We start from the raw sequence: 25,183 nt of genomic DNA, 5'->3' as shown, positions 1-25,183 counted from the left end.
GGGCTGAATGAATCTTTGTTTGAACTAAGACCTTTCACAGTCTTTTTCCAGTCTAGCCTACAGATAGCAAACTTGCGTTAACGCTGCCCCACTTACGCCATATTCAGTTACTACCTAACCTACAGATAGCTCTCTCACTCCACTACCTTTTAATTGAGCCAAGAGCCAAGGCACTTTCTGCCTTCTGAAACTGCTTCCGTTTCCTCTTGGTCAAGCAAGTGTGAGGACAGAGCCATTTTTTTATTTAATTTTTTTTTTAATGTTGTTGTGGCTTTTACAGTAGCCTTGCTGGAGCGCTCGGAGCGAATGCCTTTCTTGTACTGTGTAGCTGCGTGCCCACCTCTTCGACTACCCCGCAGCAAACACAGGATAAATCAGTCTGTGGTCATAAAGTCCTCTGACGGGGCCAGGAGTGTTTTAAAGCCATTTCAAATGGGGGAGGCAGCTCTAGCAGAGTGGAGGACCTGAGTCAGACACACACACACACACACACACAACACACACACTTAGATTAAAGCATCAGCCTCCTGGTCTGAAATGAAGACAGAGAGGACTCTCGTTCCGTTTCTCTTTCTATCTATCTCTTCCTCCCTCCCTCCGTCCTGCAGATCAGATTACCACCCTCATCTCATAATGAATTCATCCAGACAATACACCTCTTGTTCTCATCTCACCCCTCGGGCCTCAGCTCTCTCTTTCTTTTGCTCTCTCTTTCTTTCGTTCTCTCTCTCTCTCTCTTTCTTTCTTTTGCTCTCTCTTTCTTTCGTTCTCTCTCTCTTTCTTTTGCTCTCTTTCTTTCGTTCTCGCTCTCTCTCTTTCTCTTTCTCTCTCTCTTTCACACTCTCTCTCGCACTCTCTCTCTTGCATGCTCTCTCTCTATTGCGGTTGCCCTTTTTTTCTCTCTCTCTCTCTCTCTCTCTCTCTCTCTCTCTCTCTCTCAGGAGCGCAGGGGAGACGCTCCCCCTCTCGCCCCTGAGAACCAAACCTGCCCCTGGAGAACCGGACCAGCAGGTTCTCCCTCCCTCCCCTCCCCGGCAGAATTGCCCTTGACACCAATACCGGCAGCCTCAGCGCTCTGCTGTTGTTCTGCCATTGTAGTCCGAGAGCACTTTAGTCCTCCTGTCCCTTCAGAGCGAAACCAAGGAGCGTGGGAGCGTGTGCACAAGATGGAGAGAAAGAAAGGTGGAACGAGAGAGAGAGGGGGAGAGAGAGAGAGAGGGAGAGAGAGAGGGGCAGAGATCTGAAGAGCTTGATGGCTGAACTATATCGCTGCATATATGGAGCTGTGGTCTGAAGAACTGGGCCTACGGAAACGGCTATGTGAAAAAAAAGTAACCTATACTTCCATGGTAAATCATTTGTAGGACAGCCAACACACACACACACACACACACACACACACACACACACACACACACACACACACACACCCACCACATTGCATCAGGTGGTTTAAGAAAAGAGTGGTGCTGCTGCTTTACTAATCCCTAACCTGATATATCTCTTAATAATGCAGGCCCGTTGTATCAGCTAAGGGTGTTTATGGGTGGTGTGTGTGTGTTTGTGCATCTCTCTGTGTGTGTGTGTGTGTGTGTGTGTATAGACACATGGTTTGTTGTCAAACATTCTAGTCTATGCAGGTGTCCTCACCTTCCCCCCATGATGCCTGTTCTCTCATGCACACACGGGCACGCATCCCAGTTATTCTCCAGGCCTGCATTATTCATTGGAGGGCAACATGCGAACTTTGGCCCGACTGTTCTGAGAAGTTCTAGAATCTAGAGCAGTAAGAGGCCACGCTGAGGGAGAATTGCAGGCTGGTCAGAGTTAGAATGCTAAAAGTGTTCTAAAAAATGTGTTTAAAGGCCACCATAGATAGAGCCAGCGGGGCCTCTGGCTGTTGCAGACACAAGCATGAGACCGTCTGGGTGGTGCTTTCCTCCATTCCTCCATCCCTCTATCCCTCTCTCTTCTCTCCCTTTACTCCTCCCTCCATCTCTGTTATCACTCTGTCTTTTTTTCTCCTAAACAATCCCCTCCCCACTCACTCTGTCTCACCCTCCCCTTGTCTCTTTCAATCTGTCTCTCTTAGTCGTGCCTGCACCAAACATCACTATCCACCTCTCCACCTCTCTCTCTCTCTCTCTCTCTCTCTCTGCCCCCCTGTTCTCTCTCTCTCTCTCCCCTTCTCTCTCACTCCCTCGCTCTCTCTCTGCCCCCCCCTGTTCTCTATCTCTCCCTTTCTCTCTCACACTAACTCACTCTCACTCTCTCTCTCTCTCTCTCCTCCCCCTTCTTCTCTTCTCCTGGCTTGACCTAGTTGTCGGTGGGATTCTGTGCTTTGCTCCAGCTCTGCCCTGCATTCCTCCTCCTCCTCCTCCTCTTCCTCCTCCTCCTCCTCCTCCTCCTCTCCTCCTCAGGCGCTGAAGTCACTGCTTTTCCTCCCATTCAGAACGGTTCTGCTGCCAAACGCCAGCAGAACCCTGACCCAGACTATAATACGTAAACTCTTCTCTTCGCTCCTCTAACGGCGTTTCAAAAGTAAACAAGGTTTTTGGTGAAGCCTAAACATTATGGTTGTAATGATTTGAAAATGGTTGAAAATGACATGAGAGAATGGCCTCCCTAAAACGTCGGAAGTTTAGTGTGTTCCCACTACCTAGAGGGAGGGAGAGAAAGAGGGAGGGAGAGAGAGAGAGAAAGAGAGGGAGAGAGGAATGGGGGGGGTAGTAGGTGAGTGAGTGAGTGGCTCACTCACTGGAGTCTGTTCTGCTGCCTTTATCTCGCTGACTCCGGTCAAGTACAGTGGCATGCCAGCTGGAGCCCCGGCCTCCCCTCCCATCCAGGTCACATAGCTGTGGGTGTTGCTGTGTGTTGCCTTCCGATTGTGGTGTGGACACTCATTGGGTTGTGCATTTGAGTGATGCACTCCTGTGTGTGTGTGTGTGTGTGTGTGTGTGTGTGTGTGTGTGTGTGTGTGTTTGTTGTTTTTGCCTGCAGGCACTCTCAGTGATTTCTTTGAATCATGTTTCTTCTGCGTTCCTGTCGGAGACGAGAGACAACGCACGCAAACTTCCTGTTTGTGTGTGTGTGTGTGTGTTGGCTTGCTTATCTGCCTCCACTCCCAAAAAGAACTGGGTATAATGGCAATGTTAAAACCTCAGTTTTGCATAAATTAAAATACTGGTTTGTGTGATTGTGTGAATGCACAACAAAGAGTGAGCGAAAGCATGTATTTGTGTGTGTTCGCAGTACCCTTAGGAGGAAGCATATTGTCTTTGAAGTGAGTGTGTGAGTGTGTACAGTGTGTGTGTGTCTGTGTGTGCGTGTGACACGTTTCACACGGTGCTGCATTTCCTGCAGTCAGTTTCTCTCGCGCACAGAGCTCTGATTCTGCCTGCTGAAAGACTCTGAACGCGTTACTAGAGTCCATCCACACCACAGTGCTGAAAATAGAGATGTTGTGTTTCGTTTTGGCGTCGCGTCCTCACGACACTGGTGTTGTCGACGCCTGAAAATGCGTTCTGTCTTCTGAAAAAAAATGCGTTCCAGAGAGAGAGGAGACGTTTGAAACGCCCCGTCGTGCAGATGGGCGAAAACAGATTTTTGAAAACAATGACGACACGGTGCAAACTATCCAATCAGCTTCTGTCTGAGCTGAGCCCTCCTGACTTTTAAGCCACTTGTGTCTTTTGTTTGTTCTTGGACGTGTGTTTGTACGCAGACCACACAAAAGAAAAACATTGTTTTCAAAACCTTCTTTTGTCACAGGAAGTACCTTAACACCCCACTGCACATGCATCCCTCTTTTCTTTCTGTCTCGGTCTCTGTCTGTCTCTGTGTCTGTCTGTCTGTCTGTCTGTCTCGGCCTCTGTCATGTGTGTTTGTTTAGTGTTAGTGTGAATGGATGTATTCTATGAAGCAAGGTTACTGCTGGGCCGTGTAACTTTGCAGACACCGCTGATCTCCAGAAGAATACTGCTCTGCATTGCACCACTGAGCAGCTATAGTTTCAAACGTGACGTGTTGTTTTGAGAGCAGCAGTTATTTTTGAAGCTGCCCTCGGTTAAGCGAGTAACCTTACCTCCATAGTATGGCCCTCCGCTCAGCTGAAGCGGCAACAGTAGATCCCGCCTGATGACAATGTGCACGTTCAAAGTAGGCCTCTGGATTTTAAGTTGTTTTTTTTTATCTTCGCCACTGTTGATGTGGTAATATATCAAAGGCCAGTCCACAAAGGTAGCTCTCACAATCACTTATTGTTCTCTTTTGAGTTGTATTATTTATTTACTTTTTCATCTTCTACCTGTTTGCTTTACAGGTTTCTCCACCTACAGCTTTCAAGATAATGACTCAATTTTATAACTCGTAGATCCGCCCTGAAGCATTCTTTGATGATGATAATAGCCTAAGCTTCTTGATGGATGTCCTAATTTTTTTGTAATTGACGTCATTTATATCTTACCGTTGATAATGAATCAAGTTATATGCCTCTCGTTTACTGTCACCGTCACCTGTTAGAATTGTGGACAGAGACAGAGTGGATATTTATTGACATTTATTGTTTGTCAAACAGGTGATTGGATAGTCAGACCTTACTTTCCCGGCCAAGTAATGGCAGCCATATAACAGGCCACTGCATGCAATCAAATGGACAGTTCCTTGGAAATGTAGGTCTTATTATGAACGGCTCTTATTTGTGTGGGGGCACTCCTCACCCCAGCACACAGTCTTTGGTCACCATGGTAACCCCCAGTGCTGTGACCCAGAGGGCCCCAGGCTCTCTGCTCAGAGGAGGGGGAGGAGGGTGGGAGGGGGGGGGGGTGTCTGGAGCTGACCTTTGCCTCTGTAAAACACACACGCACACTTTCTCTCGCATTGTCTTGCTTGTGTGTGTGTGTGTGACTGTGTGTGTGTGTGTGTAAGGGGTTACTCATCCCTCTCTTTTCCATGTCCTCTATGCTGGTGCTCTAAGTCATTGTTCCGTCTCTCCTCCTGTGATCTCTGCTTTGGCTTTTGTGCCTCCTCTGGCTGCCCCTGGCTCGCCTCCATCTCATTCACTGCTGCATCTCGCTCTCACTCGGATTCAGATCCTCTCTCCCCCCTCCTCCCTTTTCTTGTGTTCTCTCTCTCCCTCTCTCTTTCTCTTGCTCTTTCTCTCGCTCTTTCTCTCTCACTCACTCACTCTCTCGCACGCTCTCACTCTCTCGCTCATCCTCCCCCTTCCCTCCCCTATCTGCTTGTAATTCTGACATTCCGAGACAAACTGACCTTCATATAACTAATAAGCATAAATATCAGTTACGTGGTGTACACACATAAACACACGCACACACACAGGATCACTCCTACACAGACACTCTAGACACTCTTTACCGTGCAAGCTTGTGTGTGTGTGTGTGTGTGTGAGAGAGAGAGAGAAAGAGAGAGAGATTGGGAGGGGGATGACATTCTCCTCTCTCCCATTACAAGGCTCTCATTGAGGAGGCCTCATTCCACCCCAGTGACCTGACAGCACACTGCATTCTCCAGACCTCCATCTCTCTCCTCCTCTCCTCCTCTCCTCCTCTCCTCCTCTCCTCCTCTCCTGCAGGCAGAGCGTAGCACGTAGCGCTAGCGCTAGCTCTAGCACCCCACATTCACATGCAGCTCCATTTGCCCTCCAGTCATGTCCACATGCACACGTGCTTCAACCTTTGCACTACTGTTTGCCGACTTGCATTTAAGCGCAGGTCTGCTAATTAATTTACTACTGTTAGGCTACAGCTCCATTGCTTGTACTGTAGATTTGCATTTAGACACAGGTATGCTAATTAATTGACGGCTTTTAGGCTACGGCTGCATGTCCGTGTTGTGAAGTGACACGAATACCGAAAGGAGTGTAATATATTTTGTTGTGGCGCTGGATGTTTGCATGCATGCACACCATGAACGTACACATATGGCAGCAGCAGGCTTTGAGAGGCGGCAGCGACGACGGGGTTAAGAGTCGTTTCAGGAGACACAGCTCCAGCATCGAGGCTCCGGTTGTCTCGTAAACTGATCTCTTATCAGCGCGCTTATCTCTTCTCGTGTAGGCGCAGAGAGAAGGGGGGGCGGGTGGGGATCAATCCTGTCGTCAAATGCCTCTCCGAAGCCAGGGCTTTTATGGCTGTCTATGGCTCCCGCGTGATGCCACTGCCATGGCGACGGCCTCTCAACGCGGTCGTCCACGGCAACGCGTGTGTCATTGCGACGGCAATGGCCCTCATCAGTGGAGGCCGAGGGACAGGCAGCGGTCTATATGCGGTGTGAAGGGCCCTTCTCGTCGCTGTTCGCACCTTGAGTGCAGGTTGGAGAGGCCGGGCTCGCCGCGATCTTTGTGCGATTCCCGCGTGTTTATCTGGAAGGCCATAATGATGGGTGTCGAGAGCAGATTTTCACCACACTTCCATAATGCTCGTGGGGGGGATATGGGCTGCGGCCCTCTTGACAGTCTTTGCGTCATTGTTCTGTGTTTTGTAGACAGTGAATGACCATTCTGATTCAGATTCCATTATCCGACTGAGTGTGATGTGTTATACATGTAAATAGATGTTCTCAGCCCTTTGTTATTGTGGCAACAGGAGAAATGTCTGTGCTGATGTAACCATTCGGTTTTGAGTTGGCCTCTTATGCAAAGGGTTTTGTTGTTGTCATCTGACACACGTTGCCTTTTGTAGTGCTGTGGAAAAAACCGACTCTGTGTGGTCAGGTGAACTCTTCTCGCGACCTCTACCATAGAACCATGGCTGCCCAGCTGACCTGGTGCTGTTAGCAGGGCCGTTGGAGAGGCTCCAACAGTCGGGTCGAAGTCCAGCGACCTTTTGCTACCGGAGGCTCGGGTCTCAAGTGGCCAGTACACGAGTCCATGTCCGGGTCACTCGGTTTAGAATTCGTCTTCAGTGTCAGGTCCTCCGTTGTTTTTGGCCGGAATGTGATGTTCTTTTTTGTGGTGTTTAAAGCTCATCCTTTGCATTGACCGTGCATCTGACCTCTCTCCCTCTCTCTCCCTGTCTCTCCCTGTCTCTCCCTCTCTTCCCCTCTCCCTGTCCTTCCCTCTCTCTATCTCTCCCTCTCTCTCTCCCTGTCCCTCCTTCTCTCCCTCTCTCCCTCCCTCTCTCCCTGTCCCTCCCTCTCTCCCTGTCCCCCCTCTCTTCCTCTCCTCCCTCTCTCCCTGTCCTTCCCTCTCTCTCCCTGTCCCTCCCTCTCTCCCTCTCCTCCCTCTCTCCCCTCTCTCCCCCTCTTTTCTCCATCTCTCCAGAGGTGCTGGGTGGTAGGGTGTGATCACTAATCCGCCGAGGATGTCGAGCAAGCGGAGCCTGCTGGTGCGGCTGGTGCCCTGTCGGTGCCTGCGCGGCGAGGAGGAGGCGGTCACCTCGCTCGACTACTCCCACTGCAGCCTGGAGCACGTGCCCAAGGAGATCTTCAGCTTCGAGAAGACCCTGGAGGAGCTCTACCTCGACGCCAACCAGATCGAGGAGCTGCCCAAAGTAAGGGGGCCCCCAAAGCTCCGGTGACGTGACGAGCACAAATGATGTGCTGTGATATATAAAACAGACACACACAGACACACACATGTCATGTGGATTAAATGAGATGAAATTTAAAAACAGGAAAAAAGGCCCCACTAAAGGCCGCATAAATAATCACTATTTATTCCACAGACGCGTTTCGGCGTTCTGCCTTCCTCAGTGTATAAATGAAATGAAATAATACACACACACACACGCAGGGCTCAAAATTAGCACCAGCCACCAGCCAAATAGTGGTACATTTTGAAGTTGGCTGGTAGATTTCAGAGAGAAGATACGTTGTTCCTATTGAATGGCTGGTGGATTTCACCAGTTCATCTGTCTCTGGCTGGTAAATATTCACATTTCATGACCCCTGCACACACACACATGCTCGCTCAAACTCACCTGCAACATACTGAATACATCCTCACATTTTGTCACGGACTTCTAAATCTAATGTCCTACTTCTGACTAAATGTCCATAACCAAAACACTTAACCCTCCGTTGCTTAATCAGTGTGCTTGTGTTAGTAGTATGTTGCAACACATTTCTAATCTACGCTTAGCCTGAAAGCATGCCTTGTTGTAATTTGCATTTATCAATGGGGTGTTAAGTCTGTTTAGATTACTTGTCCTTAACCAGAAGTAGGGCAGAAAGCATTTCTTTGGAAGTGATGGTGCAACTTCATAATGTTTACTTCCAGTTACAAATCCTTTATAAATGACTCAAGCTGCTGACTCGCCTTGCCCTTTTGCAGAGCTTTTCATGACAGCCCCCCAACCCCCCAGCCACACACACACACACACACACACACACACACACACACGTATACACACTCATACACTGCCACCTCAGAGAACAGAGAAGAATAACAGTGTACTTCAAAGCTCCACAGCGCCCCTTCACAGCAACAGACACTGTCACACTTCCACGCTACCCCAGACAGCGCTTTAGTGTTCACAAACCACACACACACAAACTTCACACACACACACACACACACACACACACACACACACACACACACACACACACACACACACACACACACACACACACACTGCAGCTACAGGCTGTGGGGTGGACCAGAGGCTGGGGGAGTTGGCGAGCCACTGTTGCACTGTTTTGCAGCAGCGCAGGCCGCACCTCCTTGGAGAGACACTTGTGAGCTCCTCCTGTCCTCCTCTTGGTCTGCGTCTAGTAAACATTGCACTGTCCCACGGGATGGCCATTGGGTGGGTGGGTGGGTGTGTGTGTGTGTGTGGGGGGGGGGGGGGGGGGGGGGGCTGTATTGGTGCTGTCAACCCAGAGAAAACTCAATTAGTTCTGCTCATTAGCTTCAAATGAGACTTGATCAAGCTGTTAACCCGATTTTCCCCTGGAGTCGTCCCCACTGCTCTCATTACCTATCCTCCGGACGGCCACCGCTCAAAGCCAGACATCAGCTGGAGTCCTGCCGATGCCCTGTATCAGCCAATGGAGTGTGTGTCTGTGTGTGTGTGTGTGTGCGCGCGCGCATGAGAGTGGTGTGAATTCTCAGCCAAAAAAGAACTATTTGCAGTGTTAGATAGAGGATGATTTTAACCCATTCTAACCTACTGTACCTCTCTCGCTCTCTCTCTCTCTCTCTCTCTCTCTCTCTGTCTCTCTCTCTCTCTCTGTCTCTGTCTCTGTCTCTGTCTCTGTCTCCACAGCAACTGTTCAACTGCCAGTTGCTCTATCGGCTGAGTATGCCTGATAATGACCTGACGATGTTGCCCGCAGCGATTGCCAACCTCACCAACCTCAGGGAGCTGGATGTCAGCAAGAACAGTAAGCAGAAGCCCTCTTCCTCCCCAACTGCTGAGTCATCATCATCGTTATCACCACAACTATCTGTTTTTCATAATGACTCGGCAGAATCTGTGTCTGCCTGTCTTCTCAGTGTTAATTTGCATTTGTTGGCCTCGCCCTGTATTACCCAGACAAGCAGAGATCACACAGCAGCTGCCAACCATCTCTGCCCATGCATCATTTGCTGTGTGTGTGTGTGTGTGTGTGTGTGTGTGTGTGGGTCTGTCTGCTTCCTCACCGTGACATGATGCCCACACAGGTTGATATTGGATAGGTTGCGCTCAGCACGGTCTTTCCCAACAGCCTGTCCTCAGTTCCAGTAATGTTGATTCGCTTATAAAGAACTGCAGCAGAACGCAATCCAATAAGTTGGCTGGTGCGTGTAGTTTATGCAGTGGATCATCCCCACCCTCTCCGAGCAACAGGACCCTGGCTGAGGAGGGGGTGGGGCTTGGTATTGATCATCCCCCACCCCACCCCACCCCACCCCAGTCCAGTCCGTCAAGTCTGTTATTGATGATCACACAGAGGCGTGAGTAAGCAGAGCCGCCAGCATCCTGCAGCACCGTAGGCAAACACACACATACTCTCTGTTCACACACAAACACCCTCCCCCTTCGTCCTCCTCGTGACACCATGTTGCCCTGTTCCATCTGATACGGCTGGGATGGACTGTGTGGGAGTGTCGTGTGTGTGTGTGTGTGTGTGTGTATGTGTGTGTGTTTGTGTGTGTGTGTGTGCGCGCGCACGCTTTTGTGTGTGTGACTGGGAGAGCATGTTACAGGCTACATGTTAACCAGGCTGCACCAACCGAAGGGTTCCGTTCTGGTCTCCACAATAAGTGGAACTGACTACACAAGACGTCATGGCTTTGCACGCGTTTAACAAATTAGTCAGAATAGTTTTCCAAAAGCTGTTTTTATGCTCCGCAAATGGAGCGCCTCGCTTGCGTATCCGGCGTAGCCTGGGCCTTAGTCACCGAGAAAAAACGAGGTCATGCGTTCAGCTGTCTTGCTCGGCCTTTTCTTCCGAGCGGTGTTGCAACAGGCTTTGTTTTCAGAGGGTAGATTGTGTTCGGGGTGTAAAGGACTGCAGGTGCGATCGGGTGTCTCCTCCCCCCCCTCTCCTCCCCTCCCCTCCCCTCCCCCGACAGGTGTGGCGTGGCGTGCGGGGGACTTTTCCGCCGTTATCATTTCTTGTCTTTCGCCTCTGAAACATTTATGAGCTCTCCCAGGGCCCTTCCCCGTGTCGTCCGCACAGGTGCCAACTTGAAGGTCGGCCAGACTAGAGCTGTGTGCTCACCAGCGCCCCCCACACACACACGCACACACACACACACACACACAAAAACCTTCTGTGCCCGACTGACGTTGCGCTCCGAGACCAACAGAAGTCCTTCTCCTGCTCGGAAAGGAATGGAATTGAGTTGTTTGGGAAAGGGGAACCGGAGACTCCCTTAACAACAGAGTTGGCCTGGGTCCCCCCAGCTTAGTAGGCCGGGACGTGCCCTGTTCCCTTTCCCCTCACAGAGTCAGCTAAGCTCCCACAGGCTGTGAGCACAGAGAACGGGTACAGCAGGCCAGTGGGACTTCTACAGTAGAACTGTAGCTAGGAATACTTTTCTCCAAAGCAAAAAGGCCTTTATAATAATAATACATTTTATTTCAAAGCGCCTTTCAAAACACTCAAGGACACTCTACAACATACACACAGGTGTGTAGTAGTACAGTGTTTTGGTAAGGCCCAGGTGAGGTCCAGGTGAGGTGCACTTGCGTCCAGCCCCTGGTGTGCTGGCGCTGGGGATATGGTAGAAGGCCACGGCAGGTGAACACGAGAGGACATCCTGTGTTTGTTCCTGTTTGTCTGCCGTGGGTCCAGATCTGGCACGGGGAACAGAGCGCGCTTTGTCTGGCGAGGAGCGCAAGGCCAGCGAGCGCTGAGTGCTCTCTCTTCAGCTAAGTGGTTTCCACACAAAAACACCAGCAGCTTCTGTGAGGTAACGACTCGCTGGAGCCGCGCGCAAAACTTCGCCCTCATTCGCCACAAAGCGAAAAACTGTCAGTCACCGCATTGAAAAAGGTGTGCGTGTGTAGAGGAGAGAGTGCTTAAGCAGCAGTTTCGTGTGTGTGTGTGTGTGTGTGTGTGTGTGTGTGTGTGTGTGTGTGTGTGTGTGTGTGTGTGTGTGTGTGTGTGTGTGTGTGTGTGTGTGTGTGTGTGTGTGTGTGTGTGTGTGTGTGTGTGTGTGTGTGTGTGTGTGTGTGTGTGTGTGTGTGTGTGTGTGTGTGTGTGTGTGTGTGTGTGCAGCGTCACAGTCTTTAGGTTGTTGAGGAAGGAAGTGGGCAGAGCCGTGTTGCATCTCAAACCCTCATCATTTATAAGCATCCTTCCAGTGGTCCTCCCCCGTCTTGTAGGCTTTTCAAGCCCTCTCTCTCTCTTTCTTTCTCTATCTTTCTATCTCTCTCTCTATATATATATATATATCTCTCTATCTCTTTATCTCTCTATCTTTCTATCTCTTTATCACTTTATCTATCTATCTATCTATCTATCTCTCCACCCTTCTGATCCAGGCCTCACTCCTCTTACTCACAGCTCTGCCCTGGCACCCCTGTTCATTTTGGACATTTTTCTGTTTGTTTTTGTTTTGTTTTAACGTTCATATTTGTCCGAGAGAGCCACCTAATAAATGCACGTTTCTGGTTTCTTTCAGGCATCCAGGAGTTCCCAGAAAACATCAAGAACTGCAAGGTTCTGGCCATAGTGGAGGCCAGTGTGAATCCCATCTCCAAGTGAGTCCCCCTCTTCACATCCACTTGCCTCTATTAACCTGACACTGCCATTTGCAACAAAAAAAAGCAGTGCAATCCGTAATCGTGTTATGCCTCACGCCTCGGGATGGATGAATAAACTCCCATCACATCATGACATGGCATCTCACTCCCCTCGCCCCCTCTCTCGCCTTCTCTCTCTTTCTTTCTCTCTCGCTCTCTCTCTCTCTCTCCCTCGGTCTCTCTCTCTCTCGCCATCGCCATTGATCGTTGTCTGTTGTGTCCATCTCGAACACCAACACACTAATAGGAAAAGATAAAGAAATGCAAACATCTCCATGAGTTTGCCCGGTCTCTTGTGCGCAGTGTTTCCCGCTTAATTCTTTGTTGGACTTCCGCTCTTGATGGGGAAACGACACGCTGGGGAGAGGGCTATATTTAGAGCCCTGTATAATGACTCGGATAAATTATTCATTCACAGCAGACCACAGCTTCATTCGTTCACCCCCTACCTCCCTCTCTTTCTCTCTCTCTTTGGCTCTCCCTCTCTCTCTTTCTCTCCTCTCCCTTCTCCTTCTCCCTCTCTCTTTCTCTCTTCCTCTCTTCCTCTCTTCCTTCTCTCCCTTTTCTCCCTCTCTATCCCTCTCTCTCCCTCTCTCTCTCTCTTTCTCTCTCCCTCTCTCCCTCTCTTTCCTCCCCTCACATGTTCACACCAGCAGTAGGGGGGCTTCTCTGCCGTGCCTCAGCCGTTTCAGTGCAGCCTGTCGCTCCGTGAGACTTGCGCCCGTCAGACCCTCTTATTGGAAGTGCCACTCGGTGGCCGTGCGAGCAGAGGCTGTGTGTCAGTCACACTGCGTGGGCCGCCTCCCTCGCTGGCCCGGGGAGAGGGTGCGAACGGCCGCTGTGTGTGTGTGTGTGTGTGCGCGCTCCGTGGAGGAGAGGGTGCGAACGGCCACTGATTTATACGGCTGCAAGGCATCTAGTGGAAGTGCAGCAGAAGGGTCTGTTTTGCGTTGAGTGACTCACCGCTTTAATGTGTGTGTGTGTGTGTCTGTCTGTAGGCTTCCCGAAGGCTTCACTCAACTCCTCAGCCTCACACAGCTCTACCTGAATGACGCTTTCCTAGAGTTCCTTCCAGCCAGCTTTGGCAGGTAAGACACTGCTCTGACACATGCTCACCCAATGGACACACACACACACACACACACTCGTATAAGTGCATAATGTACAGTATAAATATGCTGACTGCTGTGCAGTTTACTGTACAGAACAGCATACTAACCTAGAGCACTGTCTAACACTACCAATCACAAGGCTCAGTTCATCCAGAATCTCCTGACTGTAACACTCTTGCTCATGCATATACATGTTCTCTCTCTCTCTCTCACACACACACACACACACACACACTCGTACAGTATAAATATGCTGACTGCTGTGCAGTTTACTGTACAGAACAGCATACTAACCTAGAGCACTGTCTAACACTACCAATCGCAAGGCTCAGTTCATCCAGAATCTCCTGACTGTAACACTCTTGCTCATGCATATACATGCTCTCTCTCTCTCTCTCACACACACACACACACACACACACACACACACACACACACACACACACACACACACACACAAGCCATAGACACATTCTCATTTGCCTACTTTATAAATATCTGTCTTTCCTCAGGTTAACCAAATTACAGATCCTGGAACTGAGAGAAAACCAGCTGAAGCTGTTGCCAAAGTAAGGTTCACTGCCCTGTAGGACTGCTCCATTATTATGCTTTTGCCTCCCTTGTTTTCCCCGGTGGTGTGCTGTCAGGCCTGTTGTTGTTTGGTTTTGATAACGGCGCTTGTTTGTGAGGATGTTATGAAGAATGTGTTAGTGGAGCACTGACCATGTGCTGAATGTGTTCTGATGTGTCCCTGCAGAAGCATGCATAAACTCACCCAGCTGGAGAGACTGGACCTGGGCAGCAACGAGTTCACTGAAGTGGTAAGTGTCCACTCTCTCTCTCTCTCTCTCTCTCTCTCTCTCTCTCTCTCTCTCTCTCTCCCTCTCTCTCTCTCTCGCTCTCACACACACTCACGCACACTATATTTTATTTTTTTGTGACACACAGACACACACACACACACACACACACACACACACACACACACACACACACACACACACACTCACACACACACATTTTCTTTTTTGTGTCACACACACACACACACACACACACACACACACACACACTCATACACATTTTCTTTTTTCTGTCGTTTTTGCCTGACACACACACACACACACACACACACACACACACACACACACACACACACACACACACACACTCACACACACACATTTTCTTTTTTGTGTCACACACACACACACACACACACACACACACACACACTCATACACATTTTCTTTTTTCTGTCGTTTTTGCCTGACACACACACACACACACACACACACACACACACACACACACACACACAGATTGAGGACCAGAGCCACGGCAGTGATGTGTTCATTGAAGTGGTTAGTGTCCTCTGGTTCTCATCTGGCCACCCCCGGGCAAGCTAGCGCTCAGCAAGAGCTCACACACTCTCTTCCCCACACACACACACCCACACACACACACACACTTACAAAATTACTTAGTGCCTCGACCCGGCTAGAACAAGTTCCCCAAAGTGGGTGTGTGTGGTTTTTGTTTGTTTGTTTTGCATCAAGCATGCTATTAAGCCACCATCCCCCCTCCCCTCCCCTCCCCTCCCCTCCCCTCCCCTCCCCTCCCCTCCCCTCTCCTCTCCTCCCTCAGTCAGGGTAAAATCATCTGAAAACAACATTAGGACTCAGAGTGACTTAGTACGCATGAGTTGTCACGTTGGAATTTACATGCATCTCATTGAATCAGACGCATTATGTCACACTGCTCTCTTGTGCTCAGTTTAAAGTTCTCTCTGTCCCACATCCACTTCACATTACGTATTATTCTCTCCATCTCACTCTGTTTCTTTTCCCCCCTCTCTATCTCTCTCTCTCTCTCTCAGCCTGAGGTGCTGGAGCAGCTCACTGGGATCCAGGAACTCTGGATAGATGGGAACAGACTGACATTTTTACCAGGGGTGAGAGGAGTTGCCTTTATTTGTCCAGTGTCTCATGAGTCCATGTGTCAGTCACAAACACAAACAACAAACTGTCTGTTGGTTGGCCAATTTCCCCCTCTCTTTCTCTGTCTGTCTCTCTCTCTCTCTTTCAGTTCAGTTGAATTTGTTTTTTTGGCATGACGAATAGGACTCTTGTGTTATCAAAGCAGTCATTAAGAATGCAAAGAACAAGAAATGTCTGTGTTTTAGATTTGCATACATGTAAAAACCTCATCTTGCTCTCCTCCTTTCTCGCTCTCTCTCTCTCCATCGATCATCAATTCTCTCACGCACTCCTTAGGGTGCAGTAGCTGATTAAAACCATCGCACTGTCACTCCTAACTTTGGAATTCGGCTGAGTTTCACATGAAGAACTGAAACTCGGCTTGCGTCATGAGACCAATTAAGACTTCCTCATTGATGAATATGCGAGTGGATTGGGTCGGGAACGGTTACACACAAAAGTTACACGCGAGGAGTCATGGCAGGGCACTACTCATCCAGTGTATTATTACTTCCTGTGTGTGTGGACTGTTTCAGTCTCAGAGCAGTGCAAGGCGAAGCCGCTGACTTTCACTCCCTGCCCCTTGAGTTACTTCCTTGTTGCTGTAGCCGCGGTGTTGACAAAGGACTTGCAGTCACATGTGGGGTGTGTGTCTGCCATGTGGCTCTTAACAAACATGTCATGAGTCATGCTATGAGTTCCCCTACTTAGTAGTAGTATTAATAGTATTAATAGGTCAGTGTGTGGGTGTGTGTGGGTGTGTGTGTGTGTGTGTGCAGTAGAGAGTGGACATCGTAACTTCCCTCTGGCTGCCCTGCTTGGTGTCATTATGACCGATGCCATGGACCCGAGTTATTCATGGGTTTCATCAGGTCCCTTTCCACAGGTGTAGTAATCAAGCACCATGCAGTCTGCATTGATAATCAGTGCTTGATTTTATACACCTGTGGAAAGGGACCTGATCAAACCCATGAATAGGTCAGGTGCTGTTGCTGCTGCCCCAAGGTGACTGCGCTGAGGCACTGTTTCCTGGCATCTCATTAGTCACCTGGGCTGGAGGCGTTGGCGCTGTCTGGCTGTGGTTGGTTGACCTCTGCTCCACCTCTCCTCAGTCTCCACACTTACCCCCCCCCACGTTCTGCCATCATCACTGTTTACGAACACTCGTCACACACTGATGTTACACAAGGGCTCAATATGTAGGCAGAAGTCTGAACACTTGTTCCCTCAGGGCTGTGTGGGGTGGTGGTTATGGTGGGGGGGGGGGGTAGTCTTAATGCCTCAGATGATGAGAGGCAGGGGTTCCGTCCTCAGTGCAACTTGAGTTTCACAACATGAAAACATACCCTGAGGGTCAGAGAATCATTATTCACACTCCCATGTCCTCTCTTCTGCTCCACAGGCCTGTGGCATCCTCCTCCCAATGGCCTCGCCATGACTAGTCACTGTTTAATCAAAAGGGTGTAAAAAGGCTTTATGCTTTATGCCTCGTCATTCCTCAGCTTGGTGATCAATCATGTCAGCTCGCCGATGATTTGCATGATCTAGCACCGGTCGGTGGATTTAATGTGGCCGCACCAGCGACCAGATTTTTGTGCCGGTCGGTCGATGGTCAGTCCATTACGGCTTGCTTTTTCGCCCGCCCGTATGTGTGTGTGTGTGTGTGTGTGTTGGTAATCGGCTCCATTAGGACTTGGTACAACCGTGCCGCTGATTAGTCCTCTCGCTGATGGGATTGATTAGTCCAGTCCAGTCCAGTGCTGGCCAGCCACTGATGGGATTGATCTGTGGACTGGCTTTTCCGCGAAGCCGGCCGTACCGTTGGTCAGTGGGAGGTTTAACCCGCTGTGGGGTGTTTTTTTGGTTGGATGTGGGTGAAGCGGCCGACTGACCGCGGGGTCGGTGGCGGTTTAGAAGCGAGATGATGGAGGTGGTGGTGGTGGACATCAGGGTGGGCGTGCTGCTCAAGCGACCATAATGAAGGCATTAGCTCCGTTGTGAATGGTTCAGTCAGAGGAATGTAATTCCAGTCTGGCTCCATGGATTAGGATTAGTGTGTGTGTGTGTGTGTGTGTGTGTGTGTGTGTGTGTGTGAGAGAGAAAGAGAGAAAGAGAGAGGGAGAGAGAGAAGAGAGTGAATGGGGAAACAGATGGACTGTGGCCCTGTGCTTTTCTGTCAGAAGGAAGGGAAGGGGCCTTGTGAGGGAACACCAGACCGCGTGGCCACACACACAAGCACATACACACACACACACACACACACACGTACACATGTACACACACACATACGTGTAAGCACATATATTCATACACACACACACACACACACACACACACACACACACGTACACATGTACACACACACATACGTGTAAGCACATATATTCATACACACACACACACACACACACACACACACACATACACGCATGTGCAAGCACATATTTTCATGCACACAAACACTTGCAGCCTTTGGAACAGACTGTCCCACTACACCCCCTCCATACTCCCTCCCACGACATAAGCATACAGATGGCCATCCCACATGCCTGTGAATGTATAACATGCACACACAGTCCTGCTGTGTGTCTAGCACACCCTCTACACACACATGTTTAACCTCTTGTATTGAGTGCTGCATTGGTCAGGTGTGTGTGTGTGTGTGTGTGTGTGTGTGTGTGTGTGTGTGTGTGTGTGTGGAATGAGCGTATGAGAATGTAAATGAACTCCGCTCTGCCCATCCATGTTCCCAGCAGCTGATTAAGCCTCTTAAAGACAGCAGCTTGATTAATCAGTTGAATCACACAAACACACACACACACACACACACACACACACACACACACGCGCACACACACACACACACACAGATGCACTTAGTCCTGATTGCGTTGAGCTGAGTCCAGCTATGATGAGACCTCATTAAAATTGGGCAGCACGCTGCACTGCTGTGCCCCAATGTTCCCAGTGCTGGAGCGCTCCAGCGCTCACTTGTGTTGCTTTTGGCTGTTGTGTGCCCATCAGCAGAGATGGCAGAGAGGGAGAGAACATGGTGTCTAGAGAGCTGAAGTGTGTGTGTCTGTGTGTGTGTCTGTGTGTGTGTCTGTGTGTGTGTCTGTGTGTGTGTGACTGTGTGTGTTTACTGTTCTTGTTGGTGCGTTTGGTGGGCTGATGCCAGTGTGTTTACTGAGCTGTCTTATCCGTGTGTGTGCCCATAGATGATTGGCACCCTGAAGCAACTCTCCTACCTGGACGTGTCCAAGAACAACATCGAGATGGTGGACGAGCAAATCTCGGGCTGCGACAGCCTGCAGGACTTGCTGCTATCCAACAACGCCCTCACACAACTGCCTGGATCAATAGGTAACACACTCACACACACACACACACACACACACACACACACACACACACACACACACACACACACACACACACACACACACACACACACACACACACACACTCTCAAACAGTTCCCACTGTGGTCACTACTGTCTTAGAGGAAGTGTCACCCACAGGAGGCTTAAGTCTCCTAAATCTCTTTAAATCTCACCACTATGCCATCTGTGGCACATTCAGCACTCTGCTGTATGCCTACAAGAGTCTGTCATGTTGCCATACTCTCACACACACTCACTTTCTCTCTCACACACACACACACACACACACACACTACTCATCAGCAGTGGAAGCTCCAGAATGTGACTCTTAAATATTATGTTGTGCAGGCTCCCTGAAGAAGCTGACAACCCTGAAGGTGGATGAGAACCAGCTCATGTACCTCCCAGACTCCGTAGGGGGGTGAGTGAGTTCACGCAGCAACCATCTGCTTAGACACACACACACACACACACACACACATACACCCCGAAAACAAGCACTCTCACACTCACTCGTTTCAACATGCCTGCTGTAGTTCAGCTAAATTTTTTTTAATTTTTTTATCCTTTATCTTAATATTCACTGTAAGACTTTTCATTCACCACCGACTAAGCGAGTCTCGGTCAGCTTGCTCATCACGGCACATCGATCAGGCCGAGGTTCGCTCAGTGACAGTCACGTAGACATGTGGCAGTGCAGGCCACAGCGGTGGAGTGTTAAAGGTGTCTTGCACCACACAAGGGGCCTCTGTGTCTGTGGGCACGTTGTTTGTGTGTCTGACCTGGTCAGTAAAGCCCTAAATTCAACTCAAATGTGTTCACGGTATGAAAGTGTAGACTGTATACTGTCCAATTAAGCGAAAACGTGGATTTTCTCAATATAGCATGGAGCGCAAAGCGACTGGTTTTGCCTTGCAGGGTCACATATTCTTCAACAATCCTCCCTCAGTCAGTCAGCCCAACCCAGGCCTTCACCATGTCTCAGATATGCCCATGAAAGATTGCTTCTGCTGGTCACACACACGCGCACACACACACACACACACACACACACACACACACACACACACACACACACACACACACACACACACACACACACACACACCGGAGCCTGGTGAGGGACTCCCCGCCCTGGTGAAGGAGTCCCTTAGGAGTGTCCCGTTCCCCAGCAGTGAGCTTCCCCCCCAAACATAATCTGCTGAGTCAGTGCTGAGCTCTGGGTTTGCCTGTCCTAGAGAGGAGAGGAGAGGACAGGAGAGAAGAGGAGAGGAGAGAGGGATGGACCAGAGAGAAGAGGAGAGGAGAGGAGAGCCCAGGCCATCTGGCAGAGCCGGTGCTTCTGGGGGAGAGCAGACAGATTTGGGTCTCAGCACAGACAGACTGTGTGTGCTTTCTCTCACGGAACAGGGGGAAGCCCTCGACACTGTGTAGCCACACGCTAGGATTAGGCCTGTGTGTGTGTGGGTGTATGGTTGTGTGTTTGTTTTCCCATTGGCTTTGGCTGTGGGATTTACATCTGTTTTTATTTATTTATTTTTTGCTTTCGAGTTGACCTTTCACAAAAGGTGTTTTCTCTGAGCCAGTTTGCTTTTTTTTTCTCTCTCTCTCTCTCTCTCTAAATACGGGTATTTGCAAACATGGCAATTACCCACCTGCCCAGTCGCCTCGCTGTCCCAGTCAACCCAGATTACGACAGGCCACGGGAGCGGATTATTACTATATGATTTACCAGGGACGTGCTTTTAATCCCCCCGCCCGGATTGTAAAGCATGCTGATTAAACATATTTAATCTTTTATTTCATTTTTCGCCCCGTCATCCCTTCATCGGCGTCGATCGCGAGGAAGATCTCGGGAGCGCAGAGCCTCTGAACGTATAGCCCGGGCCCCCCACATTTTGTCCGAGCTCCGAGCGCAATTGTCCTTTATGTTGGCGCCCCGCATACATTTCCATGCATTTGAGGCCGCATTGCTCGGGGACTCGGGTTGTCTCCACCCACCGCATTGAGGAGACATAAATAATGGATGTATACATTATGCATTGTAAAGACGCAATCCGTAGGCGCAGGGAGGGTTTAAAGAAAGGACGGCGACGAAAGACTCGGCAGCTGGAGGCGCGCCATTGGCCACCACGGGCTTACGGTCCGCATCTGCTTAGGCGCAGCGGCGTGAGGAAGATCCTCGTCCTCATCCTCATCCTCGGATCATCTAGCCCCTGAGTGCCCTCCTACCCGCTTAACCCAGCGGCAGGGTCACGGCCCGGTGCCCGAGCAGGAGGCTGCGGAGAGCAAAGCTCAGCTCGGCTCAAACGGTCAGGGTCGCTGTGGCGAGTGGGAAGCTCGCTGGGATTTACAGCGAAAGTGGTGTGTGTGTGTGTGGGGGGGGGGTGTATGGGGATCTTCAAACAGTGGGATTTAAACCAACGCACTGCTACATAAGAATCAACCATTATTATCTCCGCTGACTGCTCGGCTAAGCACTGTCACATGACTAAACTCGGAGAGCGTTTAATGCTGACCTTCACGACAGCAGGCAAGGTCAGAATGGGGTGACATATGGAGAGGAAGAGTCCTGAAAGAATGAAGCCTGAACTGTTAATCCAGCCAGTTCAGTGTGTGTGTGTGTGTGTGTGTGGACTGGAGGGGACTGGCCTGTCCATTCACTGCTTTGTCTCGTTTAAACTAGTTTATCGAGTGTGTGTCTAAATCTGTTACTCTGTCAAACATTGCACCACACCGAATGCTTCAGAGCTGTTAGAACAACAAAAGAGTGAGTGAGCATGTGCGGAAGAGAAGTTTAATTATGTGTTTGTGTGTGTGTGTTTGTGTTTGTTTTCCAGGCTGACCGTATTAGAGGAGTTGGATTGCAGTTTTAATGAGATTGAGGCTTTGCCCGCCGCTATCGGCCAGTGTGTGAACCTGCGCACCTTCGCCGCTGACCACAACTTCCTGACCCAGCTGCCCCCAGAGGTGTGTGTGTGTGTGTGTGTGTGTGTGTGTGTGTGTAAGGATGACTGACCACATATGCAGCAGATGGGGACAGTTGGGGAAAAAGCCATGCTCTGTGTTTGTGTGTGTGTGTGTCTTGTGGTGGGGAGTTGTTCCACTGCCAATCTGAATGTTAACTCAAATGTGTATTCTGTGTGTGTGTGTGTCACAGATGGGCAACTGGAAGAAGGTCACCGTGCTCTTCCTGCACTCCAACAAGCTGGAGCACCTGCCTGAGGAGATGGGCGACATGCTCAGACTCAAGGTTATCAACCTCAGTGACAACAAGTAAGCACACACACACACTTAATGTGTGACCAGGACCGATGGAATGGGAAGATATCAGTGTGCAGAAAGTGTATCATGTGTAAAATAATTCAGTTGAGGGCAGATCAGGTTGTAATGTCTGCCATAATGATGTTCTCTCACTCTCTCCTCTTTGTGTGTGTGTGTGTCTCTCTCTCTCTCTCTCTCTCTCTCTCTCTCTCTCTCTCTCTCTCTCTCTCTCTCTCTCTCTCTCTCTCTCTCTCTCTCTCTCTCTCTCTCTCTCTGTCTCTGTCTCTCTCTCTCTCTCTCTAGGCTTAAGAACCTGCCCTTCACTTTCACCAAGCTCAGCCTGATGACCGCCATGTGGCTGTCTGAGAATCAGGTGAGCACCTGCACCCTGTCACGCTGTCCATCTCTGAGCCTCTCAAGGCCCCCTCTCATTGGCACCAGCTAGCGTGCCTCTCCATCCCTCACTGCTGATGGCCTCGGCACCGAGTCCTAGCGTCCCCTGCCGTCCCCGAGGGCAGCTTTATGCACTGCTAGCCGGCTAGCTCCGGGGGCCGGGCTTTACGAGGGCTCATAAATGAACACAGTCCGTGCTGCGGGACTTGTCGCTGGTTAACTGGCCGCGGGGGGGGGGGTGGGGGGATGGGTGGAGGATGGGGGGGGGATTTGCTAACGGCTCGTTTGGGAGCCAGTTCCCACAATAGAGTGCCTTCGCTGTCCACTTGATGGATCCTCCTGTCTGTTTACTCCACCGCTATCCCAGAGTTCCCCTCTGCAGGGTGATGGGAGGATGGGAGTATGTGACCTTTGACCCTTTTACAGAGTCATCCATGCCTTCCCCCAGCGCTTACCCAGACCAAAACACACACACACACACACACACACACACACACACACACACACACACACACACAAAAACACTTCAACTAATCTTTTCATCAAGCAAGGCTCACACCAGTGGTATTATGTAAGCAGATGACTATTGTGCCAGCTGACATTATCAGTGGGACACAATCTGCTTTTGTTGAGCTTGCTGTCATTCTGCGAGGAGTATCAGGGCTCAGATTTGTGCCGCAGGAGAAAAGGAGGCTTTGTTGTTCTCCCCGAGCAGGGCTTTTCAGAATTATAATTGATTTGCTCTCATCATTGGTTCATAGCTTCATTGATAGTTGTTTCTCATTGGCACAAAAGCGTTATTCATGTCAGCTTTTCTTTGGATCTTTTGGTTCATTCATAAGCACTTCTCAGTAGATATTGGGTCAATTCATTGTTGCTTGACTCATAGCCGTTTCCTCATTGGCATTTTACTCATCGCAGTTTCCCAATGGCTCGTAGGTTTTGTTGTTGTTATTTGTGTGTGCTCATGACAGGGTTTCATCGGATCATTCACAAATGTATGTTTGCTTAGGATTGACTGATGGCTTAATTCACTTGTCACTTTTGGCCACAGCCCCAGTGACGAGTCTATAGTCAGCACGAGGAATGTCCGAGTGGCCAGGTTGAGATTTGAGATCGGGGCAATATTGCGAAATCTCCCCTCGGCTAATCTCTGGAGGCTGAAAGCACAGCGCTCGCTGGTTGTGTCAGAACGGGATTTCTCATGTTTTTCGGTGGCACTACCCTGCCAAAAAACATGGTTGGGAAATTTCGCGGCTTGGCACGGGGAGCGTGGCGTTATCCAAGCGGTAAAAAGCTCGCCACTGGGAACTGCCCGGAAGTGAGCGAGAGGGAACGCATCGGCCTGTGTGTGTGTGTGTGTGTGTGTGTGTGTGTGTGTGTGTGTGTGTGTGTGTGTGTGTGTGTGTGTGTGTGTGTGTGTGTGTGTGTGTGTGTGTGTGTGTGTGTGTGTGTGTGTGTGTGTGTGTGTGTGTGTGTGTGTGTGTGCCAGACTGACCATATGCCACAGACTCCACGCTTGGGTGGCCACTTCAGGGCATGGAGAGGAGTCCAGGCTGTCCCAAATCTCTCTCTCTCTCTCTCTCTCTCTCTCTCTCTGGGTGCCCTTCATTTGGGCTTTCATATGTCCTCCCTCGCTCCTCGGGCCTCAGGCCTCGATCCTCACTGATCTACACAAAGAATGATGGGGCGGCAACAATGGTATAGTCTATCCAGTGTTAGCTATAGATCAGTGGGAACCCCCCCTCGAGGATCGAGGAGAGATGTTGAGAGGCACCCTCTCTCTCTCGCTCTGTGTCCATACATGGCTCCTCCATCTCTGTTCAGTTCAAAACAGAGGCAAACCTTGGTGCACCAAGAGTGCTCTTCTGAGCAAGGCATGCAATTCCTCAGGCAGCGTGGTGTGTCAAGCTGTCAGGTTTGGGCTTGTTGGAGTTGCTCTGGGCTCTCATGCCACAGAACTTGTCTCCCAGTCCAGCATAACTGGATTAAGATCACGGTTCAGAGATCACCGTGCAAAGAAATAAGTGAGCAAGTGACTAGAATCTAGAATGAGTCATCATGTCTCTCTGTCTATGGTGCGAAATGTTATTAGTGGAATAATGAGGTTGGTAGATGCATTCGGCAGTATGAGCACAGATAATATTGGTGATTTAAATGCAGCTTGGGAGAAGCAATGGCATAATGATAGATATGTAGATAGATAGATAGATACTTGAATTTCCAAGGGGAAATTCAAGGTCAGCTTAAGACGCCACACACAACATGCACTACAATGTAAACAGGATAATACGAAGCAAATCAACAAATCAGCATGACTAGAAGAGCTGTACTAAAAGTTATGACATTGGTATTGATGGCCACGTGTCTAATCGGTGCTGCTTCTCTCGTCCAGTCCAAGGCGCTGATCCCGCTCCAGAAGGAGGAGGACCCCGAGACGCAGAAGACGGTTCTCACCAACTACATGTTCCCCCAGCAGCCCAGAGCAGAGGAATGTGAGTAGCTTGTCCATCGTCCTCCGCCTTATCTAGAACCCCATGTTCTGTGTGTGCGTGATCGCGTGATCACAAAGTATCAAATAGAGATTAGAATGGTTCTATCCAAATCGCTTGAGAAAATAAGGTGTAATCAAGATAATAAAATAACTATATTAGAGGTGTTGTTAATGACTATATCGGTGTGGCAGACACTGTCCTCTAACCTTTTGAAGTGTTGAGGAGATTATGTTGCTCAGCCTTCCTTCCAGGGCAGATGCACCCCCATCTGTGATGTTGGGGAGTGGTTGGTTTGTTCCATTACCTGATTCCCATCACCATCATTCTCAGAAGCAGCAGCAGCAGCAGCTACACCTG

At 49.8% G+C, this 25,183-nt stretch overlaps 1 protein-coding gene across 2 annotated transcripts in view; it reads left to right on the top strand.

Moving 5' to 3' along the window:
* Positions 1 to 25,183, top strand: part of erbin (erbb2 interacting protein) — a 62,086-nt gene that overhangs the window by 19,470 nt on the left and 17,433 nt on the right. For both annotated transcript variants that reach the window (XM_062527516.1, XM_062527515.1), the window contains exons 3-15: positions 7,283 to 7,511; positions 9,231 to 9,348; positions 12,080 to 12,158; positions 13,199 to 13,288; positions 13,825 to 13,881; positions 14,070 to 14,133; positions 15,192 to 15,266; positions 18,510 to 18,654; positions 19,023 to 19,095; positions 21,515 to 21,644; positions 21,835 to 21,950; positions 22,242 to 22,311; positions 24,727 to 24,826. In XM_062527516.1, the coding sequence (XP_062383500.1) occupies positions 7,323 to 7,511; positions 9,231 to 9,348; positions 12,080 to 12,158; positions 13,199 to 13,288; positions 13,825 to 13,881; positions 14,070 to 14,133; positions 15,192 to 15,266; positions 18,510 to 18,654; positions 19,023 to 19,095; positions 21,515 to 21,644; positions 21,835 to 21,950; positions 22,242 to 22,311; positions 24,727 to 24,826 (1,306 nt within the window). In that variant the 5' untranslated portion in view covers positions 7,283 to 7,322. The remainder of the gene's footprint in view (positions 1 to 7,282; positions 7,512 to 9,230; positions 9,349 to 12,079; positions 12,159 to 13,198; positions 13,289 to 13,824; positions 13,882 to 14,069; positions 14,134 to 15,191; positions 15,267 to 18,509; positions 18,655 to 19,022; positions 19,096 to 21,514; positions 21,645 to 21,834; positions 21,951 to 22,241; positions 22,312 to 24,726; positions 24,827 to 25,183) is intronic.

The sequence above is a fragment of the Sardina pilchardus genome, chromosome 23 (assembly GCF_963854185.1).
Source record: "Sardina pilchardus chromosome 23, fSarPil1.1, whole genome shotgun sequence".
Taxonomy (NCBI): Eukaryota; Metazoa; Chordata; class Actinopteri; order Clupeiformes; family Clupeidae; genus Sardina; species Sardina pilchardus.
The sequence above is the reverse complement of the archived record's forward strand: the minus strand, read 5'-3'. Positions and strand labels throughout refer to the sequence as shown.